This window comes from Amblyomma americanum, chromosome 6, assembly GCF_052857255.1.
Source record: "Amblyomma americanum isolate KBUSLIRL-KWMA chromosome 6, ASM5285725v1, whole genome shotgun sequence".
Taxonomy (NCBI): domain Eukaryota; kingdom Metazoa; phylum Arthropoda; class Arachnida; order Ixodida; family Ixodidae; genus Amblyomma; species Amblyomma americanum.
In genome coordinates, this window is record NC_135502.1 from 48,654,181 (window position 1) to 48,681,856 (window position 27,676).

Sequence of the window (27,676 nt, forward strand, 5' to 3'; positions counted from 1 at the left end):
ACTCTCTGCGAGGCGATAAACGGACGCGTTCCTGCCGGATGATGGAGAGAGCTCCGAAGGCAGCGTTTCTCCATCGTGCCCGCCTACCCGCCCTTCGTCTTCGGCCCCGCCAGCAGCGATATCTCGAAACTCGAACTCTCCGCGCGGCGGTCCATGCCGGTGGCCCCGAGTTTTGGCGCGCTCTCTCGTGCACTGTTCACACACACAGTCGGAGGGAAGTCGGGGGAGGAAAGGGGAGACAGTCGGGGGGCAATCGAAACGCTTTCCCCTTTTGCTTTCTTCCTTGATACAGCGCGAGAGGGCGCGCAAAGCGGCGGGTGCTCACAACGGTGTATACACATATATATGTGTGTGTCTGAGTTGCGCTGGTTTTGCTGACCTTTTTCGTCCTCCGCGCTGTTTGGGCCTCTTCGGGGTAGGTCTCTCCTCTCTGCTTGCTTCCCTCTCGCGCGGTTCTGACAAAGTTTTCCTCAGTGCCGCGGCCGCTGCGATGGAGATGGAGTGGGCGTTGCCCTCACTCTCTTCCTTGCTCTCTCTCTCGCTTTGAGCGGCCCGCTGCGATGAAAACTTGCCACTTATCGCCGCGTTGGAAATCGAAGCTTTTACGGGCGGATCCGTCTGATGCTTTCGTATGCGCCGCTGCGGTTTCCTTTGGAGGCTGGCTGCGGGGAAATGCGGTAGCGAGTAATGGCGGGGCTGCGTTATCGCCACATGACTCGCTATTCGGGTCAAAAGACGAGGCCGCCTTCTTTATGGCGCGCTGAGGGAAAGCTTTTATACTGTGGAGCAAGAAAGCGCACAGATTGTGAAGCACAGCAGGTTGGCGCTATTCTGACGTGGTGTAGGCGTGGGTAGAAAAAAAAAAAGGTTGCGAGTAAAGGGAAGAATATTTCCGGGACATCCGTTCGTGTCGTTCGAGGGGACTTTGCTTTTGCTGATTTTTTTTTACCTCTGATGCGAATGCGAGCTAGTGGCTTCGATGCCGATACGTTTTTGTGCGCTCAAAAGAAAATGTCGGGATATTTGCATTGGGCCTTTCATTTCAGTTCGATACGATTTATGACGCAAACACGAATAATAATAATAATAATAATAATAATAATAATAATAATAATAATAATAATAATAATAATAATAATAATAATAATAATAATAATAATAATAATTGGTTTTTGGTGGAAAGGAAATGCCGCAGTATCTGTCTCATATATCGTTGGACACCTGAACCGCGCCGTAAGGGAAGGGATAAAGGAGAGAGTGAAAGAAGAGAGAAACAAATAGGTCCGTAGTGGAGGGCTCCGGAATAATTTCGACCACCTGGGGATCTTTAACGTGCACTGACATCGCACAGCACACGGGCGCCTTAGCGTTTTTCCTCCATAAAAACGCAGCCGCCGCGGTCGGGTTCGAACCCGGGAACTCCGGATCAGTAGTCGAGCGCCCTAACCACTGAGCCACCGCGGCGGGGCACAAACACGAATACGCTGGCGCTCGCTGGCGCTCTTTTTTTTTTTTTGGCTGAATGAAATGCTTGGAAGGAAGAAAGATCACAAGAAGGTGACAGAGCAGAGTCAACTCCACATTTTAATTCTGAAATACGACCATCCAGGCAGCACACATAAATACAAAAGAGTTTAGCATAAACCTCTGTTACGTTAGTAAACGAATTAGGTCATCAGGCGCACACATGATATCACGAGAAGTATATTACCACGAAGTCGGCCTCCGCCTTTAGCGCACAACTGAAGTTTTCGCACATAAGCTTCACCTCTTGCAGTTTGCTTTTCCCGACGAATAGAAGACCAGAACAATTTCTATTGGCTCTCGCCTTTTATTCTTGTTCCCACTTCTGGTGTCCTCAGTCTTGCTTAGCCACTCCAACAATGGCGGCCCGAAAAGCGTGGTTAGTTTTCAGGCAGAAGACGCTTACTGGCCCAGTTAAATAGTTTACGCCAAGCCTTATGTGATACTCAGTGATACTGTAAAACGCCGTAAGGCAGTTTACGGACGCCACGGCTTACGTTAAATTTTTGCAACCTTGCTGTTGGTACATCATTTCCGCGGTGTCCGTATCGGCGTTAGCGTAGTAGCAAGGTTGGTCACACGACCTGCGGTTACCAACGAAGTAAGGGTGGTCATCCCGCGACCAGGTCCATGACGTCCGCCGAGAGACCGCTCCACGTGACCCTACGCCGTGCCGTCAACGCAAACGGAGCCCTCTGCCGCATAGGCCTAGCGGCAGAGGGCTCCGTTAGCCGCCCAGCGTGATCCCCTGAACGAGACGTCACCGCCAGTACGCCTCAAAATGAAGACGAGAAGAAATCGGAGATTGGAAATTCAACAAATCGCAAAAGCACATATTTTAAAGGCACGCAGCAGCTGCGCTTGTAAACGCATTAGTGACAATCATAAGCGTCCAGGCACATTGTTTTGTTCAGTTCTGCTTCTGCACACTTCTCCCTCTTTGATCGATTCATGGCACAAAATTTCTGGCTCTTCCATGACAGAAAATGTGGAAGTGTACTGAACGCCGCAACCAATAAAACTTACAAACATTTTAGATGCACAATGTTTATCGCGCGTGCTGAACGCTTAACATCCGAGTTTCATAACGAGAATTTTCAGTTATAATAATATTAGTCTACAAAAAAGTATTTTCTTCCCATTTGCTAGATGTCGCTGTTTCCATTAGAGATTCACCGTTCACGTTACATTCTCGATAGTTAAACTAAAAAAAAACTCAAGTTCCTATTAAAAGCTGCTCTGCTGAAGGCCATTATGCCACGAGGAATGCGATTAAAAACTCTATGAATGGGAAGAAAGATAAGGAGCCATTAACCAACGTGTTCAACACATTTTTCTAAAGCAGTGTCTCCGGCACCGTTGCTATCAAGTCAACTCTCTTACCAACGAACTGCGAGACGCATTAAGTTTTTTTCTGAATGCAGTCAGCAGTGTGATATAGACGATCAATCCTATTGTGATCTTTTTAGTAGTACATTAAACACAGCCTCCTCCTAAAAAAAAGTGCAACGACACAAAACAAAAAAGGAAAAAAAGTAACGCAGGCCCAAACGTATATTTTTAAGCTTGCAGTATAGCTCCTGCTTAAAACATGAAACTATAGCATTTGGCTCTTTAGCCTGACTTGTTGTTGTTGTCCTCATAGCCTGACTTCCTGAGCGGAACCTCGACCTCCTCGCCCTCATCCTCTATTCTTCTTCTCCTTCTGCTATTTCTTCCACGACTAATAGTGGTAATAAAATTCATTGGAAGCACTTAGATATCTCTTAACTGCGGGAAGGCGAAAGTCGTTTGAAATCTTAAGGTTAAGATCACGTGACATCGCAAGGTCACGTGACCTAGGTGGCGATGTAACAGACGGATCGTCACCGCGAGTATGAGCCATTAAAGGCTATCGCCTTAATAATATTCTCTCCTATTTCCAGTTTAGCACTGGGAGAACGCTTTACCGGCTAAGCTAAGATCTCGAATTTTCGAGCAGTCAGTGAGACTGGCGTGCCGCCGTATCGTACACTTCGGAACAGTGCTCGAGCAATTGCAACATTCGATCGATCTGCCCGTATTGGCGAAGCGTCATGTTTGCTACCCTTGGCAAATCGCCGAATGCATCTTTTTTTTTTGTGTGGCAAGCTGCTCTAGGAGCGCTGATTCGCGCATAGCAAGAATAGACCTGTCTGAACCACAACAGACATGCGAAGGTCTTTGCATGATAACCGTCTGCTTCAGCATTCCCAGGTCGAAAAAGTAAAGTTAGAAATAGTCTAATTTTTTTCGTTCGAAGGAGTATATTTTGAACGGTGGCTACAGAGCTGCTGCCAGCATGATTGCGCAAAAATGCGTCCACTAGCTCTTATTGTGCTCTCAGGTTACCTTCTTTGCTACCGTAGTCAACATTTACACGTGCCGATTTTTTTGCCGCAATTTTAGAACACGTGTGCCCTGGGGCGTCGCTAGAACTTTGACTTGACGCGTTGCGAACAGGTGTTTGTTGTCAGTGTCTTCATTACTTTGCTCAGTCGGGACATACTTTTCAGACGGGAATGTTTATCGAAAACCTGAGCTATCGCTCAAAGTATTGAAAAGCAGCAGCGAAACAATTACAAAACCATAATAAAGTCGAAACGTAGCCACGTTTCTGCGCTGCTCATCGAAGACCATTCTATAAGCGTCCATAGTGCACTAACAAAATGTTAGACATGAATACGTGCCGGATAATATCTTGTGTTTTCAGATACGTTGAAATAGTATTGAGGGAATTTTTTCTAACGGCTCCTGAATGCACACTTCGGTGGTTGTGGCGTTGAATGCGAGGGTGATTAATCGCGAGCCGTTCTTTAGTTTTTACAACCAAACGCATTATTACATTTTATTTTCGTTGCGTGAAAATGGAAGTCACAGCCAGAAATAAAGTTTTTTGACGAAGCGTGAGCGCGTGGGGAATGATGAGTGAAAAGCGGGTAGAAAAAAGAATCTTGACAGGCCCTAAAAATCTGTGTGTTTAGTGCACTGCTGGACACTTAGACGTCAACAGCTTTTCCAAATGGGATTCTGTGTGAGAAAAGACAACCATATGCTTCTCGGTAGAGTACCGACTATTGTGTCTTTGCCGTCCTGCCCTCTATTCTAGGTCTGAATCTTGCTTCACCGAGCCTTCTGCTGGGCAGCATTTCTAGCTCCATGAGGAACGCACAAACAAAAGAGGTTGGTCGTAGTCTGGTTACCTCTCTCTCGTCGGTTAATGCCAGCATGGCCCGCACCAACCAGGCCAGTCGGCACTCGCACTTTGAATCTTGTTCACTTTTTCAGCCATTAGGCTAGAAAAATGGTCAAAGAGTAAACACGATGACGGTACGAAAACACATATACGCGCGGAGCCCTGGAACGACGGCTCCAGAACTGACTGGAACGTTCATGTGACTCCAGTTCAGAGACAGCCGGACAACCGGAAACGGTCAGGAGACAAGATATAGCGTATCGCGGAGGAGCACGCGGACTCGCCAAAGGTTGATGCTATGTTTAGAAGATACTGACGGACAGAGGGTCTGCTTAGTGGTACCCTCGTGCTTTTTATCTGTAACTGCGTCGAATACGAGGACAACCGCCCTACCAACCGTCTGCACCGGACCACTCAACCGAAAAAAACTTGCACTCAGCGCGAGTTCTAAAGTTCCAGGCTGCGTGAAGAATGCGCTTGAAGCCGTGAAGGACGCAGTCGTCAGAGGAGCCGCGCCGGCATGACGTCTACTAGAGTTTTTGCTAAGACCCCGGCCATATCATTAACCACTCATCCTGAGGCTAGTGGCGCACAGTGTGCGATTGCGCAGAAACGGTAGCCCCCCCCCCCCCATCCACCCCCACCCCCCCCCCCCCCCGCTCTTACCATCTAATTTTTTTTTTCCTAGTGCCACTACATCCTCAGAGGTCCGCACATCGCTTATATGAACATTTGTCGAACCCACACAGCCGGGAACGTCACTGGTTTTATGAGACAGCATAGAAGCCTTGTTGGAGCGAAAACCAGGTGGCTACCCTTTTCACACCTGTGAGGTGGCCACACCTTCCACTTACCAACCGTCCCAGTCTTTCCCCGCCGCCTCTCCTCCCCTCTTCCATGCCCCTCCCACTCCACCCTCGCGTCCTCCACTTGTAGGGGAGAGGAGTGAGACGCAGGACTATATAAGAATGACTTATCGTATATGAAAATGAGTAAGAATTTGAATTAAAATGTTATCTTTGTAATAGATTGATGACTGAAAGAAAAATGCTATCGTATTTCCTCCTAATTAATTCAATTGATCGCCTATAAATTTTGTAATACCCTTTAGAGTGTAGTACTAGTAAAGGAAAGTAAATGTGAGGTCAGCGCGGTTAGTAAATTTGGGGCAAGTGAAGCTGAGAGCGTGGTTTGTGGCTCATTTTGCTTCACATGTTTCGTGTGCGAGAATATACCGTATTAAGGACCGAGGTTGGACTAGCTGGTGCTCGCGAAAACATCTGCAACATGGTTCCATGCACGAAATATTAAGAAGAATGAAGCAGGCTCTCAAAGAACAAATTTTGACCTATGCCCTTTGAGAACCTTCTTTGTTCACCTTCGTGTTTTGCACTAGTAACCGTGTACTGTATTCTTTCGTGAAAATGGGCGGTTTGCACTTTTTGTAGATCTCTTCCTGTAAATGAAATGTGTCAAATACTGATTAGACATCGGCCAAACTGTTCCATGGAGAGATTCCTACAACGGGTAGGAAGTGAATGTCATCAGTGCTGTTCATCGATTTCGCGTTAAGGCCTGCGCAAAGTTTCACCATAAACAACGATAACTGCCAGCAGAGTTGTAATAAAATTTAACCTGCATACAGGCACGCTATACCCGATGACGAATAAAATAAAAGCCATCAACATGTGAAGCGGATGAGACCGTGTTCAATTTTCCAAATTTGATTTCACTGGCGAAAGTTAAGTTTCAGTTTGTTCTCCTTATCTGAATAGTAAAAGCAACATTCAAACGTATATACAGGCTTCTGTATATACAGGTTTTCGTATGTCAACTATATTGTCATGGTGCTATTGGTAACATTGCCAGTATAGGCCGTTCCTTAGACTGGGAATGAAACGATGCGCTAATTGTAGGATTGCTGTTGCATAACTAAGATGAGCATACATAAATGTATGTAGCAGATAACATACTTTTCAGTAAAAGATAGCAAGAGCAGATAATATTTGGAGTAATTGCAAACATTATATATACGAAAATATACGACTATGTAATGTCAAATATATGACACTGAGCTCTAGATTGTAAGTCGAATTTCGATGGAGGCGAAATTCTAGAGGCCCGTGTACTGTGCAATGTCAGCGCACGTTAAAGAACCCAAGGTGGTCAAAATTCCGGAGACCTTCACTAAGCATCCCTGATAGCCGAAGTCGCTTTGGGACGTTAAACACGCATAGACCGTAGACCAAAGATTACGTTGGAAGCAAGGGAAAAAAATGCGCGGATCTCTACGGGGGCGAAGTGTGGAACTCTTTTGAGCAAATCCGTGAATCTGACCCCTTGTACCATTTGGAAGCTGTTCTTTGGACTTATCAAAAGTTCCCGAAAAAAATTATTGCTTCAAAGGCTGCTTGACTTTCCCATACTTCGACGAAGCGTCAACCACGAGTATTGCATATAAAATCAAAGCGCTGCTGCATTGCAAGGCACGACAAAGGAGGAACATTAAAAGAGGGTCGCATTCATTTGCATTAGAGGTAATGCAAATGAATGCTTGGCATTTAGGTAGGACATCAGGACTCAGAGCTGCGCGGCCCGTAGTTTTGAGCTGCGATCTGAGCAACCAGGCAGGCTTAGGCGCCCGTAGATGTCATTCGTTACAAAAGCTGAAAAGGCTGCATGCGCTTGTTCAAACAGAAGAGTCTCCGGACTCAGGTGCAGGCGGCTTTTCATAACCCAGCATCCGAGTAATTATCCGGCGCGTGCCTAATTATTCGTGACCTTTGAAACACTAGCCGCACAGCGCAGCCGAGGCCGGCTTTGGAGCGCTCAGAGAACTTTTCATGCACATCGTGATTGAAGTGGGCGAGGGGAATAATTCTGTGGCGGAGGAAATGTGCGGGCAAGAAATGAACAGCCATGCGTCACAGTCTTCGATTCGCTGTCGGGCTGTTCTTATTTGACGCGACGTTAACCGGAGTCGACGCAGCGTGGGCAAACTCCTCATCAAAGCTGCGCTTTTTCCATCGATCATTAAAGAACGAGAGAAAAAAAAATAAACGAGAAGAGAGGAGGAAAAAGGAAGGGGAGAGCTGTCGCCCGTTTAGCGACAGCACTGCGAACTCGTTGCAATTGGACCTGAAAGATTAGCGAGGCCGGGTTTCGAAAATTGTTTCCGAAACATGAGGGCTCTGCAGAAGAGACGAAGAGTCAGAACCGGTGCGCAGACACAGGACCCGTTCAACCCGGGTTAAGCAGGAGCGGAGGTGGAAGCCTTATGTTTGGCGACGACAGTGATTCGATTACCTTTTTCTATTCTACTCTTTCTTTTTTTTTCTCCTGTCTCGTTTCAACGCAGCCAGACAGGCAAAAAAAAAAAGCCAAATGTCCCGCGGACCTGTTCCCCATTTCCGGTAGCTGCGCGCGTGCGCTAGTCGCAAATTCGAACGTCTTCAAATCCGCTTTGCGCTGTCGCTATAAGGCAGCCGCGCCCGTCGCAGAAGCGCGGCACCGGAACTGCGTCGCAGTCGCCGCGCTGCCTCATCGGCTGCAGCGCTCTCGCGAGATTTCTCGTGACGCTGCAGCGACGAGAGCAATATTCGCAAACGGCCTTGTCACCGCCGTCGTCTCGGATAACGCAGCATCAGAAATGCTTTTCGCGCTTTCGGGCCCCGCGCGCGCGCCTGTTACTCGTTTTCTCTGTCGAAAAGCCAGCGGTCTTACACGAACGAAAAGAAATGAAAGTGAAGAACAGAGACGGAGAGGCTTTGCAAAACGATCTGAAAAAAGCCGTAACGCGTTAACGACAAAACTTTACAGACTGTAAGCGAGAATTCAGATGGAAGGTTTGGAAAGGGGGTAAAGGGGGGGGGGGGGGGTGGCGAGGATTTTGCGTGATTCGCATACGCGCTCGCCATTTTGCGGCAGTCGCGGCAGCAGGATGCGTCGCGAAATTAATGTGAGAGCGAAAAGTGAGCGAACGGAGCGAATTTTTTTTTCCGTTTCCTCCTCGCCCTCTCATTTGCGCGCTCCTCCAACCCGGTCGTCCGCCGTGTCATATTTTACCCCACCTAGCGCGCCCTTTACCCGAGCAACGGAAGGAGCGGATAAACGACGTTCCTACGAAGGAGAGCGCTAGAAAGAAAAGAAGAAAGAAGGAAGGAAGAAAGAAGAGGTAAAAACAAAACAAAGTGTACGGCACTAGCACCGCGTATATAACGACGACGGGTGAATGCGAGAACGGCGTGACGTAGTCGTGATGGAAAGTCGCGCTCGGCACGGCGACGAATCTCGGGTTGCAGCAGCCAGTCTCCCCTTACAAACGCTGCTTGTCGTCATCCTCGCTCCGTGGCAGCGCCGTCTCGGGTTTCGGGGCACCTCACTTCCTTTCCGCCTGTTCGTTCGCTCTGTGCGCGAGCTTATGGCATGCAAATGATGAAGAGGAAAAAAAACAATGTGGAGAGAGAGAAAGACAGAGAGAGAGAGATTACATACGGTATGCTGGGTGGTAAAAACGAGAACGTCAGAGGAAAGACACTGTCCAAGAGGAGGATAGTGAGGAGGCACGCTTTGGATTGTTGGGAGGGCAGGCAGACGGGTTCTGGGGGAGGAGGCTTAGAGGAGCGTCATACACAAGCACGGAGTTACATAAATGTACTTGGCACCCCGGAACGTATTTATGTACATACGGAACAGAAAAATAATAATGGGACCCACTGTGGAGCGTAGGAGGAGCAAACGACGGGAACTGCTTGCAAAAAAAAAAAGAGCAAAATGAAACATAATCACTGCACTGATATTCGCGCGGGGAACAGAAAACAATAAAATAAAATCCCGAGAGAGAGCGTTTAGGCCTATCTGCCTGCCTGCTCTTTTCGGCTCTCGGAGAGGGCGTTTGCCGTACGCTACAATACTGCGACGACTTTTCCGTATCCTCGCTGCATGCGTAGTTGTAGCAGTAGTCGTTGTCGCTGCCGGAGCCTTTCATTTTCCATTTCAGACGGCCTCCCCCGGCGCCTGTCTCCCCCTCTCCCGCCGCTGCCAAGCTGAAAAATTTTCCCTGTCGCCCGTTCGGCAGCCGAGAGGATTTATCGATTCTGAAACGCACCGCGAAATACGAGAATAGCGACAAAAGCCGTATGCAACAACAAATAAAGAAATACAGGATGCGAGTTGCGAGATGGCGAGCTTAGTCCTATGGGGAAGAGTTACGACCGGCGCATGTAAGGGATAGAAAGAAGAATAAGAAGCAGGAAAAGAATGAAGGCAGCGGGCAGCGTGCGAGCGACACGTAGAAAATAAATTGGGAAGGCAGGCGAGAGAGAAAGAAGGCAAAAAAAAGTGAGAACGGTACGACGCATAACAACCTCCTCCACGGAGTGTCTGCGCAGGAGGGGCGACGCAGACTTGGACGCGCGAGGCGGGGACAATGGGGGAAAAGCGAACTCGACATTCTTTGCTGGCCGAAGGAGCGAAAACGCGAAATGGCGAAATACGGGGTGATAAAAATAATAAGAAGGCCACTAGGGCGAGCAGATAGGGAGAAAGGGAGAGAAAAAGAAAGCATAAAACAAAGCAAAAGTGATGATGCCTGTCGCGTCTGGCTACGCGAGGGCCTGGTTTGAATTAGAGGTGCTCGTTTCGAACGTCAGCCGACTTGTCTGGCGGGCCGGTTTCGGGAGTATAGCGGAGACGGCGGCCGCGACGTTGGGTCCGGTTGGCCTCAGCGGAGCAGCCCGTGGGAAGGAGATAAATCGATCAGTTCCGTCTGGGGCACCTGATGAAAATTAAACGATATGTGGTGTATTCGTCTCAATTGCGGCGAGAGCGAGCCAGCGATGTTTCATCCGAGAGATTATGGCGCGGCCAGAGATCGGGCGTTTCTGGCTGCTTTCGCGCCGTTTTGGAAGCGAAGGAGCGACCGGCTATATTAATTCTTAGGTGCAGTGAGGAGGAAGGGGGTGAAGGGTGGAGAAAAACTATTTACCTGTTCTTGCTAAAAATGAAAATGGCGCCTTTCAAAGCAGTTGTGCGCGGGCGATCGTTACATAAGCAGCATGGGCGGAAAGTTCATTGGTAGAAGAGAACTTGTCAACGTAAACGACCCCCTGCCACGCGCCAAATTTCCTGGTGTGGTTTACAAAGTTCCTTGCAATGACTGCACATTCGTCTATATCGGCGAAACCGGGAACTTCCAGCGACGAATGAAAGATCATTAAGGCGACGTAAGGAACAACCGCGCATCAAAGAACGCTATCGCCGAGCACGTGCAGACCATTGGCCACGAGGTAACATGGGACGAGGCGGAAATTGTAGCCACAGAAAGGAATAATTTGAAGAGACTGCATCTAGAATCATCAGTCATCCAGACGACGAAAGACACCTTGAACAGGAATCAAGGCTCTCTCCATCATATCTACGCAAAAAGATTAGGAACAATTCTGAAGACTGTATAATCCCGCCTTCTTCCTTGACAGTCTTATTGTGAACAAGGGTCCCGTACGGGACTCGAAACGTCATGTTCGTTTTTTTTTTTTGTGACTTGGTCAGTGACCCAAACTTCACCTTGTTATGATTGGTAGAAGAGAGCAGAAAAGGTGGTTTTCAATATACAATCCAGAGGAAATGCAGGGATGCAGGGATCGAAGCAAACGTTAACTGACCAGCATTTAATCAATAAGACTTTGGGCGTTTCTTGGTTAATAGACTTGATAGGTGACGCATGAAGCAGTGTATTGCTGCAGGCAGACGTCTGTTCAGTTAAGGCTGCCTCTACAGCTTCTCAGTCGCAATAACAGAACGAAAACGTTGTTCTTGCGACAGTCGAAGCGAGCTTACGCGATCACTTGGCCGCATTCATTTCAGATTGGTGAGGTTGTTTCTTTTTCTAGAGCATTAAGTCAGGCGCAAAGATGAGAAAGCTTACAATTTATCTGCTATATAGGATTGGCGAATCGAGGAACCGCTGCTTTTGAGAGAAAAAGAAGTAGCGGGGAACTGTTAGCCATGTTTTCCATACAGTGAGTTATTGTGTTACCTTCTTGAGTTGCGAGATTATAGTTGATTTATTCCAAGAGAAGGAAAGGAGATAATGGTGGTGGGGGGGGGGGGGGGGGATAAAGTGAACACGGGAGTGGTTTATTAGGCTACCCGACATGCGCTCGCAGCAGCTTCGAGGAATTACTACTACGCTTCCATGATTTCTGCCGTCCCTCTCAGGCTGTCGGGAAAACACTGAGTATGAAAATGTCCTGTTGTCTAAAGCACAAGATAGTTTTTTACGCTTTATTTTGGCTCTGGTGCAAGAAACAGTTGCAGTAAGTTTTAGAACACTGCTCCGGGATGTAGCGAAGCCGTTCAGTGTACTTTTGGAGCCTGATGCAAAATGAAAATGTGTTCTGCAAACACCGGGGAAAATGGCTCAGCACTCACTGACTAGGTCGTTATTGGCGCGTAATGAGCACTTTTTGAGGCCTGGAATATGGATTTGAGGAGCAGTGCGAGCGTTGGCTTCGGGACAGGCTTGCATTGGACGAGCGAACATTGAAGGAGGAGGAGAATAGATTGAGTCGGTTCGGATCAGGCTGGGCAGGAAAATTCGCTGTTTTGCCGCGCGTGGGCCGGCCCCGGCCGGGGTCGGAACCTTACATAACGGGCCTGTTTCGGGTTTTTGGTTCATTATTGCTGTGTGAAGTGCCCTTGGGGAGATCTTGCAGCGACACGGATGAATACCTCAGTGTGGGTTGAGAAAGAAGTTACCCAAATGTTATGTACTTACATTTTGGTGGCTGCTATGGTTGCCTTTTCCGCACGGGAGAAGAACTACAAACAGTAACGTTTTTCTTTTGCGTGCTGCCTAGAATGTTTCAAAAATGATAGAATCTCGGCGCTGAAATCTTTCCAGCGAGTTTGTCACTGACGCGGAATGAGTACAAGCCTAGTTACGTCAGTTTTAGATCGATTTAAATCAGCGTCACTGACGGTGTGATGTCCATGCAATTTGGGCGCGTACTCTCGGCTGCGTTCAAAGATAAAAAAAAATGAATGGAATTTTTTAGCGATTGAAAATCAGTATCGAAATATTACTCTGGCAGATTTCTAAAGCGCAAAATCCAGGAGCGGACTGCAGTACTATGACGTCCTTCGCGCAGCTTTTGAAATGCCGGACACACGGCTCATTTGCAATTTTGTGTTCGCCAAATGTAGTACAGGGCAACGCTGTTTTGGCTGTTTACACTATATGCGAGCACACGCCATAGGATCTACCAAAAGGCGCTCCGCATCTGCTCAGTTTTGTGTTAGTGTTGGCGACTGGGCATCTAAAGACTCATAAGAAACGCTGATGAAGGACGTTCATTCCATTGCTCGATAGCGAGCCGTCTGTTTGAAGATCATCTTTGATTGTGTGCCTTCATCTCTGAAAAATACATCTCTACACTATGAGAAACGCCATTGGGGAAGAGCGTATTGGTTTAGGTCACATGGACTGTTTAGCATACTGCGCAGTAAACAGGCTCGTTTGCTTTTCCTCTATATTGAAACGTGGCCAGTGCGGACATGAATTCCACCCGCGAAATTGTGGTCAATAATACAAAAAAGGAATTCCATTGCTGTGGTTTCGAGGACGTTTTAAATTTAAGGCATCGTGGGCCATAAAAAATCAATGACTGATAATTTAAGTAGCGCAAATATAGTTTATTCGAGTGTATGCAACTCTTCATTTCGCCTTCGGGACTCCGGGGCTACCAATAGAAGAGATCTATCGTAAAAAACCGAGCGGGCGAACCAGGCTTATCGTCCTTTCTTTTGGCGTTTACCAAACTAGTTTTTTCAATCGTTATTGCGATTTGAGCGCCTTATCTGGTGACCTCATAACTTGTGTGGTTGGAGTCTACTTGCACGCACTTAGCAATCTACCTCGTGCTTGAGCCGTTGCGGTAGCGGGTCTGGACCGAGTCTCAGGCCGAGCATGACGGGCCGGACCAGGGCTCAGCAGAGTGATAATATAACGGGCCCTTGCCGGGTTCGGGCTTGAAGCTGTGGACCTGGTTTCGCTACATTATCACTTTTCTGAGCTCGAGCTTGAAGGAGTGGGCCTGGGCCGGGCTCGGACCGGGCTCAGGTCTCACAATGAGGCTCATGCAGTGCACTACCCCTGCCTAAAAAAAGGAGAAAATCAGGTACCGGCTATCCGGTGCGTAGCCTCACAAAGACGGCCGTGTTTCTTGCAACACAGGATGCACTATATGTGCCAAGGCTAGCTGGAGCTACCGCAGCTCGCTGACCGGCGTCATTGTATAGCGTGAGTTACAGTCGAATATAGTAGCCGAATGATTATGGGTGGTTCATTAGAGACGTCCAGCACTGCTTGGTTCACTGCTCTTAGCTGGGCCTAAGCTACATTTTGATATGCTGCAATAAAGTGGAATGTTTAATCTTGTGTCTAAGTTTCATGTCTACAAATTTATGTAAGAATAAATATCTATGTTTGCAACACGGCACAAACTGCTTTTTTTTTTACCTGCGATAATTAAAGACTTATGAACAGTGCGGTGTGGTTTTGCATTACGTTCCGGTTAATGGTATACAAGGCAGAACGCTACCGTATTTACTCCCGTACAGGTGGACCTTTTTTCTTCGGGGGTCGACCGATACGCGAAACATGGCCATAGCGAGGCGCAAACCCGGCTACAAAAGCACAAAAAGACGGGTGGGAGTGGCCCACTCTGTGATATCCAGGAAAGCCTATTGCCTTGCGGCTTCCTTCGAGGCTTAGCGAGAACGGCAGTTGCCATCATCGGTACTGTGCAAACGTTTCACACGCCATTTCTTTTTCTAGACAGCCGCGAAAAAGAATTCAATCTTCGACCGATATGCAGATAAGCACGGAGCCCTGCCGGCCTGTTACCGCGACGACTATATTTTGGTCGTAAAAACGCAACTTCTACCAATTGCTCAGCCACGTGGCGAGCCATGCGGCGAGACCGACGAGCCACGTGGCGAGACCGTTCTCGGCAGCATTGAGCGTTCCGCAGTCTTACACGAGGACACTTTGAAAAATTGAGCGGCTGCAGGAGAGTTCGATGTTGCTGCGCGAGATATTGGCGAAAGCAGCGCGAGGTGCCTTCTCGCGCGCAATAAGAATGCCAAGTTTTCCGTACACCCGTAGAGGCGACGCTGAGGACGTTGATGGTGTCTGCTCGGGCTTAACGGAACTAAATTAAGGTACTGACGTCGCGCAAGTTCTACCGCATGTTCCTTGGAACGAAGTATCGGAATTCGCACTGGTGCGCAAGCCCACCGTTTCTGATGAGTTTCTTACAGCGCTGCCGCGCAGTTCCGATTGGTTTAATTGAATATTGGCGGCTTGGAGGTAGTACTGCTCGACCTATGCGATATTACACCTTTCTTTTATTTTCTTCCATTTTCGGAAGTGTGGGGGTCTACGAGTACTATGTATAGACGAATACCCATGTCACCTTAAGTGAATGTTGGCGGCTCGGAGTTTCTGGTGGTCTACCTACGCGGCAACCCATATAAATTTTTCCTTATTTACGGTTCCCGAACTTTGGGGGTCAACCAATCCGCTGGTCGGCCAATATGTGAGTAAATGCACTATTACTTATGCGAACGCAATATCTACCTTCAGGTATGGACGACGCATATTTCACCTCCGAAGATCGCTAAGGCGCCCGTGTGCTGTGCGATGTCAGTGCACGTTAAAGATCCGCAGGTGGTCGAAATTATTCCGGAGCCCTCCACTACGGCACCTCTCTCTTCCTTTCTTCTTTCACTCCCTCCTTTACCCTTTCCTTACGGCGCGGTTCTTGTGTCCGACGATATATGAGACAGATACTGCGCCATTTCCTTTCCCCAAAAACCAATTAATAATTAATTAACAAGACAACCTTTTTTCCTTGCTGTCACGTGGTAGGGCGTGCCGACCTCGGTAAGTATAGCTTATGTTGAGGAGCCGGTTCCTCTGTATTGCCAAACTGCCCATGAGGGTATTAATAAATCAAATGAAATGAAAGGCTCACTATGATGCAAAGATCGGGGGTATCGTGACACAAACAGCGCTTGATCACATCACTCCGTACGCTACAGGCGGATGAGACGGTCTGCCGGAAACTTGCAGCTCTTGCATATGATCAGCGACAATCCGTTGCCGGCGTGTAGCAAATGTCTGCACACAGAAAATACGCGGATTTCTCAATATCTAGTTGGAGTTTGTAAAGCCTTTTCCGCAGAGTGTTTTCATTCGCATTGATGCTGAACAGTACGAGTAAATACTGCCCGTGACAGTTCACCACAGATGCTTACGCAGCCCAGCAAGCAAAGCGTTGTCATAGTGGTGAGGTTGCAGCGATTTGCGACTTTGAGTGGCGACATTTTCTTACGACTATCGATGACCTGCGGGACGTCTAGATTGAAGAGCGCGTTATCTGTAAAGGTGGACAGTTTCTGGACAAAGCAGAGTGTCTATGTAAAGACGGGCATGTTCGGCCCTCTTCTCCACTATCCGACTCGCACTACGCATGCGCAGTGGTAACGAATAGCAAGCAGGAGGAGCCAGATTCGTTAAATAGGTAAATGGTCTGGTATATTAGCGTCCCTGTAAACCAGATCTAGAAGTGTGCCGAGTCACGCTGCAAAACGCTTCACATGTACTACGGGAAAGGCTGACGTTCTCGTTAAAATAACTCCACGCCAACGTTAATAGAGCCACTTTATTAACTTTGCTTCGCGCCACGAGTCTTTACCGCGACTCGTCGCGTACACTGATTGTCAAGTGTTTCTGTGTTATTAATAGACCATGTCAAATCAGACTGCCGACGTGGCGCAAGCCGTGACAGCATGGCCTTCATTTCAAACGTGAACGCGCCCAACCACTGCCGCCGGGCGGTCGAGATTCCGAGCAGTCTGAAGTTTTGAAGCTGGACGCGAAGAGCCGACCGCAGTGGAGTTCGAACCAGGGAAAACTACTGCAGGTTCCGGAAGTGGTATACCGACCAACGAACATGACACCAGATGGTTTCGGAGGCAGCGCTTTCACGCGTTAAAACTCTCTGCTAACAATGGCATCACAAAGCCAAAGATACGAAGTGCTCTGCCAATAGCAAGTTTTCAGAGAAGAATACGGAGCGCAGTGATCGTTTACCGATTATGTTGATTATATAAAAAATATCCATGATATACTTATTCAGCGTGCTTTAGTAGCAGCGCAAAAACCGCCCGCACTTCATGACTTGGAAAGCAGAGGGTCTGTTTATTTCGATATACCGTCATGTTGCTTGCTGCTCCTGGCCGCATCCCTTAATGCGAGGCTGACTAACAAGCATAGAAGAGGTAATGACATTACGCGGACGCACACATGCATACACAGACAGATATTTCATTCTCAATAAAAGTTTTCTCCTCCTCCCAAGTGATGACACGACGACCAGAGGGACTCGAACAGTGACTTCCAACTGAATTTTAAATAAAAAAATTACAGGGTTCTAACGTAATTTAAACTGCTGAGACGTGCGAAAACATGTGTTTAGCCTAGTTGGCTCATGGCTTTGCTTTGCTGGGTCGTCGGCAGGTCTTTCGGGTCTTTCGGGTCAGCAGCCGAGCGCCATAACCACTGAGCCACCGCGGCGGATTGAAAATGTTTGGCCAAGAGGGTTAAAAATTTCATCACATCTTTGTCAGAAGGTAAGAAGTTCTCTACACCTCCTAGGTTCTACACACAGGCTTCATTTTCTGTGCGCGTTCTTCTAACTATATTCCATTTAAGCTTTTACACATACTCTTGCAGCCTTTTGCTGGCCGCACGAGCACTTCATATTCTCTAGGTTTATAATCACTCGCTAATATCTTCAAAAAAAAAAGAAGCTCTTGTATTGACCTTTTTTTTCATTTCATTCCGGATTCAATAAATAAATTTTGATGAATAAGCAAAAATAGTTGCACTAAAGTTTCTCTTTCTCCACTGATTCATTTGCGGGAAGACAAACAATCAAACTAACAAAAAAAGAACAGGTGCGTTGGTCTCCAACGTACTTATGCTCCGGTTAAGGAACTGCAGTCGTACCCAAACCCAAACGACTCAGTTTAACCATCCGCAACTGGTGCACACGCGCTAGCGAATTAGGGATTTTGGGTATTGGCTGGTGTCATTGCTCCAATCCCCTGGTAGATGGCGGCAGCGGTCTCGACCCTAGTCCAGTGCTCAATTTCCCCTCCGAGGGCGCGATGACGTCAGGAGTGTTCCTCTCCCTCCCCCAGCCGCTCCCCCGTCGGTGGCGCCAGCGCCGAGAGTGTAGCGGATCCTGCGGGCGGCGCGCTCCCTTACTCGGTCGCAGCCAGTGGAGCGATCGCTTCGCCCCCGGTCCAAGCGCGCTGGGCCCAAAGTTAGCGGCGACGATGCACCGCACCTCTGACGCCGCCGCCGCTCCGGGCTGCTGCCTCCTCAGTCGGCGCTCGTTCGTCGCCTGAAGTCACGCGCGTGCTCCGTGCTGCTGCCGCCGTCAACGTTTGTTGTTATTTGTTGCCTTTCTCCAGAGATCAACACGTCCTTCCTTTCCTCTCTGACGCTTCGCGCTCACGTCACCCGGGCGGCTGTTCGCGCCTGCGTTTTTCTTTTTGCTCTTTTCGTAGTATCGAAAAACTTGCTTCGAGTTGTAGGCTATCGACACCGCTAGAAGAGGGGGATCTTCGACAGCCGCCGGCTCAGAAGTTGCCCCGACATCCGGATCAAAAGCGCCCACGTGTCGACGACAACAACGTCGGCGCTTCGTTCGCGGCGACATCCTTTCGTTCGCCCGTAGCCTCGCACTTCTTCGTTTCCTGTGAACTGCGTCTTTTGCTCCCGTTGGCGGAGATCAGCGTGTCTGTGGGCGTTCGTTCTGTTCTCATCGTCACTGCGGGACGAGAGTGACCGCAGAGGAGGAGGAGGAGGAGAGCGCGCGTCGGGCGGATACCCCCCACGCGGCTGTGTTTTCGTCCCGTTGCCGGCCGAGGCTGTTCACCCACGTGCGCGCTGTCGCCGCCGCGCGCGGAGTTTAGAAAAGTGCCTGGGCGTCCGCGACCAAGTTTCTTCTCGCACACTCTCCCCGGTTGAGCACGTTGCGAGTGCGTGGAAGGCCTCCCTGTTGCACAGCGGATTATGTCCCTCTCTAGAGCACTGTGGTGGCTGCTTTGCTGGACTATCAGCTGCCTGTCCTTCCAAGGTAAGCACATCGTCCTTAGCGCGTTAACAGGTGCGTTGTTGCGTTCAGTGTACGCTGCTTAACTGAAGAGGTTGCGCGAGTGGTCGGCGTGTTTAGACGAGGAGACCGCGCATTCAGGCGCCCATTCCGAAATCAAATGTTATCCTGAACAACCTTTTGTTTTATAAAGTTCTCTCTCAAAATGGTGTATAGGGTTCAGCGTCCGGAAATCGCACGTTGACGATAAGTGACATCGCAATGGAGAGCTCCAGATTAATTTAGACCACGCGGGATTCTTTAAAATGCAATAACAATGAGCAGTCACGCGCGTTTTTTTTTTTGGATTTTGCCGGCACAGAAGTTGGGTGGCCGCTGTTGGGGTTCGAACCCGCGACCATGGCTAGCAGATGAGCAAAGCGCTATCGAAGTGAAACAGAACAGAAAATACGCGGCGCCCGCAGCTTGCCCTCCTGCAGCTTGAGGGAGCCGGTATAAAGGTTCGTGAAGAACTCGAAGTGGTCAAAATTAACTAGGGACCTCCACTGCGGTGTATATAGTAGCACAAGTGCGGATTCGGGACGTTAAACGCCTCACACCCGGCCAGGCTCTAAAATAAAAGAAAGAAAAACGTTAAGAGCCACTACGCTTCCTCGATCAGCAGCACTGTGTAATAAAAGTTCGGTACGCTAGGAACTTAGCAGGCACAAAAGCTGGGACGGCACAGAAAGTCGGGTTTTACCAGTGCTTATGCCGAATTAAAGGTGCCTGTGCACTGTGCGATGTCTCTGCACGTTCAAGATCCCCAGGTGGTCGAAATTTCTCAGGAGCCCTCCACTTCGGCACATCTTTCGCTCTTTCTTCTTTAACTTCCTCCTTCATCCCTTCCCTCACGGCACGGCTGAGGTGTCCACCGAGAACTGAGACAGGTACTGCGCCACTTCCTTTCCCGAATATCAAGTTTAAATACTTTAAAAAATTTCTGCATGTTTCACGTCAAATTAGGCGGTGCTCCATGACTTGCACCGCAGTCGTGCTCTCAAGTTCTTGCTCTCTGCCCAAACCAACCAACTTTGTGATGGGTGATGTCCAACATTATTGGACAAAAATATTGGATATTGGAATATTCTAAGGTACTGTTATCAATATGTTAAAGGTAATGATCGATTCTTCCGATATGTGGCAAACTCTTTCTTTTAAAGTTTTTCCATCGCTCGCATCGAGCAGTGAGGACTGCCATATAAAACCAATAATAGTTTTTTTTGAGGGGGAAAGGAAATGGCGCAGTATCTGTCTCATATATCGTTGGACACCTGAACCGCGCCGTAAGGGAAGGGATGAAGGAGGGAGTGAAAGAAGAAAGAGAAATAGGTGCTGCAGTGGAGGGCTCCGGCATAATTTCGACCAATGAGGAACGCTTTTGGCAAAAGCTACAACTTTAATAGCAATAAAATGCAAGCCAGCCGACAGGATATCTGAGGACATATTGATTGTTATAGTGAAATCTTGCAATATATGAAAAAATTGCGTTCATAGACTGGTACCCGTTAAAAAAATGCTTTTGTCCAGAATTGCTGGGTATGGTTTCGTGCTAAGAAGATATTTTTCAAAGTTAGCACATCTGTCTTCCGCTTTTTATTTCTTTTTTTGCTGTGTTCTATTTTTCTTTTTGTACGGAAGTAAAAAAAAACTGTTTGGACCCAAACCCACAGGTTCCTTTAGGTTCCAAAACATCTGGAGATTAGACGAAAAAATGCACTTCTTTTCCCGCAACAAGGCGCTTTAGAAAATGCGTCCACAAATTCTCAGGTCGTGTTGCGCAACCCTGTTTTAAGGCCGTTGCGAAGTGCAAAAAAAAAAAGAATAAGAGAGACGTGGTAAGTGTATTGCAGCGTTGGTTGAGCGCGCTCGAAAACCATTCCCGGCTGCCGGCTTCGAATGTTTATAGACAAAACGTTTTCCCGCATTTCGTGCGAATCGCTGTTTAGCCAGCCCCCGAGGAGAGCTGCTAAAAGCGACAGGAGTATAAATAGAAATAAACAAACGGATGTCTAAACTTATTACACGCTGACCTACGCGGTTCGGGTGTTTGCGAGACCTGAAGAGTGCCGAGCATCGTGCAAACACGCTAGGCAACGGTGATGGATTTTTCCTTTCTTTGTACTTACCTTGAGTCCGCGCCACCGTTTCGGCTAAGTACATCTTCACTGGGAAAGCAAAGAACGCCTACTTTAAACCGGCGAAGGCGCAGGTTAAAAGCAGCGCGATTTTTGCTGGGCTTAAAAATAAATAAGAAGCACCTTACGTGTAAGAAGACAACAGATGAAACTAAAAGCACGCGTTACATCTAACAGCCGAATGCATTTACAAGCATGAAATGGCTGAGCATGCTACGGACCCCGGAGTCAGTTCAGCGCGATCACTAAGCGCTCATCGCCAACATTTTGTCTTTCTTATTGTAAAGTTCAAAAAAAATTTTGCCTCCTCCGTAAGCGTACTGACTTCGATATTCTCATCTCTCAGATACTTATGGTCTGCTGGCCTCATAAAATAGAAGAAAAAAAAAACAGCAATAACTGTTTGGAGCACGATGTTTAGGCGTTTTACGCCTTAATGCTAGTGGACGTGAACCCACTTAGTGGCCGCATTTTATAAATGCCTTCGTTTCACATAATCTCGTCTAGAACATCTATACATTTACCTTTTGGTCATGGTAGTCAACATCATGAAGAAAACAAGAAGCGCTTCATGGCTCAGTAAGAAGAGTGCAAAAAAAAAAAATAGAACGGGAGCCCGAGTGTTCTATGCTAGCTTCTACAGATGTCTTGGGTTTGATACTTTCTTCTGTGTGCTACCCTACTTTATCTGGACGGGAGAATGTCGGCGTAGTATGTCGTGAGCAAAAACTGTGGGGTTGTACCGCTGACCTTGCGGGTCGGAGAAAAAGCACTAACAAGAATGTTTTACCTGTTATTAAGACATGCGGATGGATGCTGTCTCGGGAGGGCGGGTGGGGCAAATAAGCTACGCAGTCATTGTACAAGGTTCCCCTGAAAGAAGGATGAATGTATAAAAGTTGTGAAGATGGACCTTTGCGAGAGCGTTGGAGCTTGGCTTGTGCCCCTTACATAGAAGCATCCCATGCCATATAGAAAAGCAGCTACACTTTCTTTGGGAGGAGAACTGAAGGAGAGAAAATTAGGAGAATGTTTTGACCAGAACAGAATGGAATGTAACGCTTTTGAATTCTTGTGGGTTTACTCATAATAACTCTGCTGGCGCAACGAACACATACTGTTTAGCGAAACGCATCGTTGCAAATGAAGGTGCTCGGATCCAGCTTCCTGCAGATCAGTGCGCGCGTGAATATTTTTGCTTAAAAAATGTGCAAGAGAATATTACGTTATGGGCATTAGTTGCGCTTAGAGACCTATAGGCTCTTAATATTGCAGAAATATCGCGTGTGCGCGTGCGTCCAAAAACGCCGAATTCACGTGGGATGCGACATAGAGAAAGTACGTTACGAGAACTGATGAACAGCGGGTTCGACTCACGTATATTTGTGCCTTTAAAGTTCGGCTTTTCCAACGCTATTTCGACCAGCTGCTTTGCCTCCATGATAACTCTAGGAGGCCAAGCACACAGTGTTTTATTATAGAGATTATCTGCTGTCAACGTTTTCTTTATATACTGAAATTTCTCAAATTGGTATATTATTTTGCTGTGTGCTTTCGAAGACGAAATATTTCAACTCATCTACGCTCTCACCGCTGCTTTCCCGCAACGATGTTAAAGAGTTTGTGTCCTAAATGCGAAAACGATCTTGTACATTCCAAAAGAGTAATTATATGTGATTATGCGCTACATCAAGGATAACATATGCGCGCTGAACAAGGAGGTCCTTCCTCTAATTGCTTGCGCGATTATAGGCCTGGGATGTCTTCCCTCTGGAGCTCTGACCGCATTAAGAAAAAGATGTTTTATACATGCGGAGCTGGCATGCTAAGGCCTGTAGGAGAAAACCTTCCACAGCAGAGATTATGGAAGAAAACCGAGTTAAAAGAAAATTAGACGAAAGAAAGCTGAGTAGTGATGAGCTTCATTTGCGTCGTTGTTGGCGTGAGGGTGTGTCGAGTAATGTTAAGGCTTCTGGTTAATAAAAAAAAAGCTGTTGTGTAAGCAGACTTGCGTCAGAGTTAAACGTGGGGCCATAAACTGCTCTGTAGTGCTGCGAGGACATCACGGCGTTGAGCTTCTACTAGACGTTTCACTTTATTCAATTTAGGTTTTATATACATCATCATCATCATCATCACCACCACCACCACCACCACCACCACCATCATCATCATCATCATCATCATCACAATAATAATAATAATAATAATAATAATAATAATAATAATAATAATAATAATAATAATAATAATAATAATAATAATAATAATAATAATAATAATAATAATCACCATCATCATCATGGCCATAAGCCTGACTACACTCACTGCAAGGCAAAGGCCTCTCCCATGTCTCTCCAATTAACCCTGTCCTTTGCCAGCTGCGCCAACCCTATGCCTCGCCGCCGCGGTGGCTGAGTGGTTATGGCACTCGGCTGCCGGCTCGAAAGACGCGGGTTCGATCCCGGCCGCGGCGGTCGAATTTCGATGGAGGCGAAATTCTAGAGGCCCGTGTGCTGTGCGATGTCAGTGCACGCAAAAGAACCCCAGGTGGTCGAAATTTCCGGAGCCCTTCACTACGACGTCCCTCATAGCCTGAGTCGCTTTGGGACGTTTAACCGCCATAAACCAAACCAAACCAAACCACCCTATGCCTGCGAACTTCCTAATCTCATCCGCCCACCTAACCTTCTGCCGCCCCTTGCTACGCTTGCCTTCTCTTGAAATCCACTCCGTTACCCTTAACGACCAGCGGTTATCTTGCCTTAGCAGTACGTGCTCTGCCCAAGCCCATGTTACAAACATGTTTCAACGAGATATTCGCCTGGTCACAAAAATTTCGTCGAATGAACTGAAGAATCTTGTATTAAACCTTTTACGCAAAAAATAGCACACAGATAGTCACGGCTCTGCTCTTGCATTTCTCTCTTGGGAGTGCTGCAAGGCAAACGGAAACGACATCCTGTTGGTGAGATAGTAAATGTTTACTTTCGCTTGAGTGAGGTACCTATAAAAGGAAGCCATTTATGTGCGTCGAGTCATTGCTCTCCTTTAGGAGCGCTTCGCATTTTCTCCTCGTTTTATGAAATTAGCTTTATCAAATTTACGTTTAACAGTGAAAAAAGGAGAAGCCACGATAAGGCGCCGTGTTACTCACTCTTTAGGCAACACGCCTGTTGCTGCATTTGCTCAAAGTACAGTGTGACTTGCAATCTTAATTTTGCCCACTGTCCCTTCCAAATTACTGTGGAGGCTAAGGGCTGCAGCATTCGACTGCTGAGGATAAGTTCGCGTGACTGAATTCCGGCCACAATGGTTGCATTTTGGTGGAATCAAAACGCAGAAACTGCCGTTTACTGATACTTTGATGCACGTTAAAGGGCACCAGGTGATACCAGGTGATGGAAATTAATCAAGAACGCTTCATTACGGCGTCTCTCGTAGATAAGTGTGACTCCGGCAAGAAAAAATGCATTAACTAATCTAAACATTACTTATTCCTTAAAAGCACTGATATCGTGTAAGCTTATCTCTGATCAGTTACACAAGTCGCTTTTAACGCTAAATAAACGCAGTGCTGGTGCAAGTGACATTATTCTTATCTTATATTTGAATAAATCCTATTAGTATGTTGGCACTGAAATACGGCTTAATAGAGGGATTCAAACTGATTCAACCACATGGGGTTCTTTCACAGGAAATAATGTCGCATCGAACATTTGGATAGAAAATCGCCAAGAATAACAACATATTTAGGTTTTGTCGCAGGTTTTTAACGCTAAACTCTGGGAAACTGCGACTGGCGTCGCGAAGCCAGGGCTAAATGTTCAATGCTTCTCGCAAATAACAGCTGTAGGTGACCGGCTCGCGACCATCACTTGGGTGGTCGTGATGGTCTTTCAACAGTTCCAGGCGATCACTCGCACGAACACTCTTAAGAACTGAGCCACCGAGTTTCGGGTGCCAGCTGTTCCTTCCACTTCAGTGTAAAGAAATTATGAGCCGGTGCGTATTTTTTATTTTTTCTATTTGAGAAGTGTTACGGCACAACACCAGTCCATTCCTTTTTACCCAAATCAATAAAGGAGTTAACGATCTGTGTAAGCGCACAAGCAGCGATCTATTCATCACCAGGTGTGGCAATACTCTTTTCAAACAGGAGCTGGTTAACGGAGTAGGAACTTCTCGGAACACTTTCAGATGATTGATGGAGCCCTTTCTAGCCTGATTATATAAAATATTGGCGCAGAAAAAAGCCCTCACGCAGGTAGTTGCAAGTCATGAAACATTTCATTACCGGTAACACTGCCGGCTTGTGGTTATGCTTGTTGCATAGTGTGAAAGTATGCATGTGTTTTTCTCCTATAGCTGCAATAAGCTCTCAGCATTATTTGTGAGCTTTAAATAACTCATCATTCAGTTAAGAGCAAAACGCGTCAAAATTATATACCATAAATATTCAGGTAATTAGAGACATACAGAGAAAGGCTAGAGAAAGAAAGTCACCCATTTGCTACCAGTATTTGTTTATTTAACTGATGTTTGGTTTCAAATCGTAAAGTGTGAGGATGCACAGAGCAAAAAAAGAAAATCTTATGAGTTTGAGGAATATACCACTGAAATTGAAAGAAAAAGAAAAACGCAACTATGATCCTCTTCTGAAGACGATAGGTGCTACCTTTGAGAAAACAGGTGTCGCTGGTCTTCTTGCATAATGCGCTAATCACGCAGACATCTCGGTATTACGCTACTAACGTGCTTGCCGAGCTCTTAACGAATCGATATCTATTAAAACATATTGACATACACTTCTAGGTAACACTCCAACATGCTACACTTGTCATCGGGCGTAACTTCGTAATAAACCATGCATACAAGTTCATTTCGCGTCTTGATGCATAACGAAGAACTCTGACGACGCCACCAGCCGTGACTTCGAACAAAACCATTCAAGCAAGCTTCACATCGTCATGCATGGCGAACTAGAAAGAGTTACTATGCACTACTATAGCGAAGGCTTTATAGATTACACTGCTATTCTATTTTTGAGTAGGACGCCTAACATGCCACACACTAAATGAGAGTGGAAATCGATGAACCTGGAATAAAAAGGGGGCAGCATGAAATCAACAGAGCGCATATAGATGGAGCACTGTTCAGTAAACTTTGCAACCGCTGCGGTGGCTTCGTGGCTATGGTGCTCGGATGCTGACCCGAAAGACGCCGGTTCGATCCCGGATACGGCGGTAGAATTTCAATGTAGACGAGATTCTAGAGACCCGTGTACTGTGCGACGTCGGTGCACGTTAAAGAACCTCAGTTGGCCTAAATTTCCAGAGCCTTTCACTACGGCGTTCCTCATAGCCTGAGTCGCTTTGGAACGTTAAACCACCTAAAACAAACTTTGCATCCGCGACTCTCAAAGCAAAGCCAGCGTTGTCTGCGAATTGCAAACTAAAATTTATAACCCCGAGTGCACGCCGGGCGCTCTGTAATCGATTGTCGCCTAAACAGAGTGTGTCTGCGAGCAGCATACTTCCGTGTATTTCGTTAAGTTGCCGGTCACTGATCTTGCATGCGATGCCATTCAACCGCTGGAGAATATAAGAAAGCGCTCATTGCAAGTTTATACCTATAATATTTACGGCAATTTTAGATTCTTTTCTTCCTCGTTCTATTACTCTTAGGGTGTTTTTACCCCCCTTCATTCGTGAATTCTGCAACGCCGAATGCATTTGTTGCTTTTTTTTTTCCACAGCACCCGTTGTTTCCAGACACACACGCAAAACGAAAACTTTCGTTGGCGTGTAAAGCACCCGCCTTCGCGCGAAGATACTGCCGCCAAAGCTCAGCTGTGGAATATCAGGCACGACCAACCGTGCAGCCTGAAGTGCAGTGGAACCTCATCCTTTTCACCTCATGCCATTCTTTACTCGGACATGTGAAGAAAGAAAAAAAGAAAGAAAGAAAGAAAGAAAGAAAGAAAGAAAGAAAGAAAGAAAGGTTTAGTAGGAGCAGAAAAAAAAGAAAGCGAATCGATGGTGGATAACCTTCAAACAAAAACGTGCGGGAAGTTTGCCGGAGGCTTTTTTTCTCTAGTTCTCCCCAAAGCAAAACCACAAACCACGCAGCCGAAACCCTGACTAGAGATGTTAGAAAAGAATAAAAAAAGATAAAAAAAACAGGGATGAAGTGCCGCTGTAGCGCTCTACTCCTAAACCAGACTACGCAGGCAGCACCGCAACGCTTTGAAGCTAGGCGCAGCCAAGCTGTACTGCAGCGCCCGAGCTCCCTTTCGAGAAACGCTTTCTCTGTATCTCTGCCCTCCTTCTCCTCCCATCGCCCTCCCCTTCGGCCTGCTCGGTACACGGGTTCACGCTCCTCGGAGAAGCGCAAACCGTCGTTCTGGTCGTCTTCGACGTCGTTCTCGTCGCGAGAGGAAATTTAAGTGATTACAACCTGGCGAGCCCGATCCCCGCGCCATTACTCTATCTTTCGCTTTTAGTTTGCGCGGGCGTTGCGGCGGTTGAGAGTCGCTACAGCGGCAAACTCTTCGCCAAAGGGGTTTC

The 27,676-nt window shown here is 47.2% G+C and overlaps 1 protein-coding gene across 1 annotated transcript in view; it reads left to right on the plus strand.

Annotated features, from left to right (window-relative positions):
* The first annotated feature begins 18,075 nt into the window (after nt 1-18,075).
* The window catches only part of LOC144136767 (uncharacterized), a 109,431-nt gene continuing 99,830 nt past the window's right edge, over nt 18,076-27,676 (plus strand). Inside the window, exon 1 of the mRNA XM_077669370.1 lies at nt 18,076-18,954. Coding sequence (XP_077525496.1) covers nt 18,891-18,954 — 64 coding nt within the window. The 5' untranslated portion in view covers nt 18,076-18,890. The remainder of the gene's footprint in view (nt 18,955-27,676) is intronic.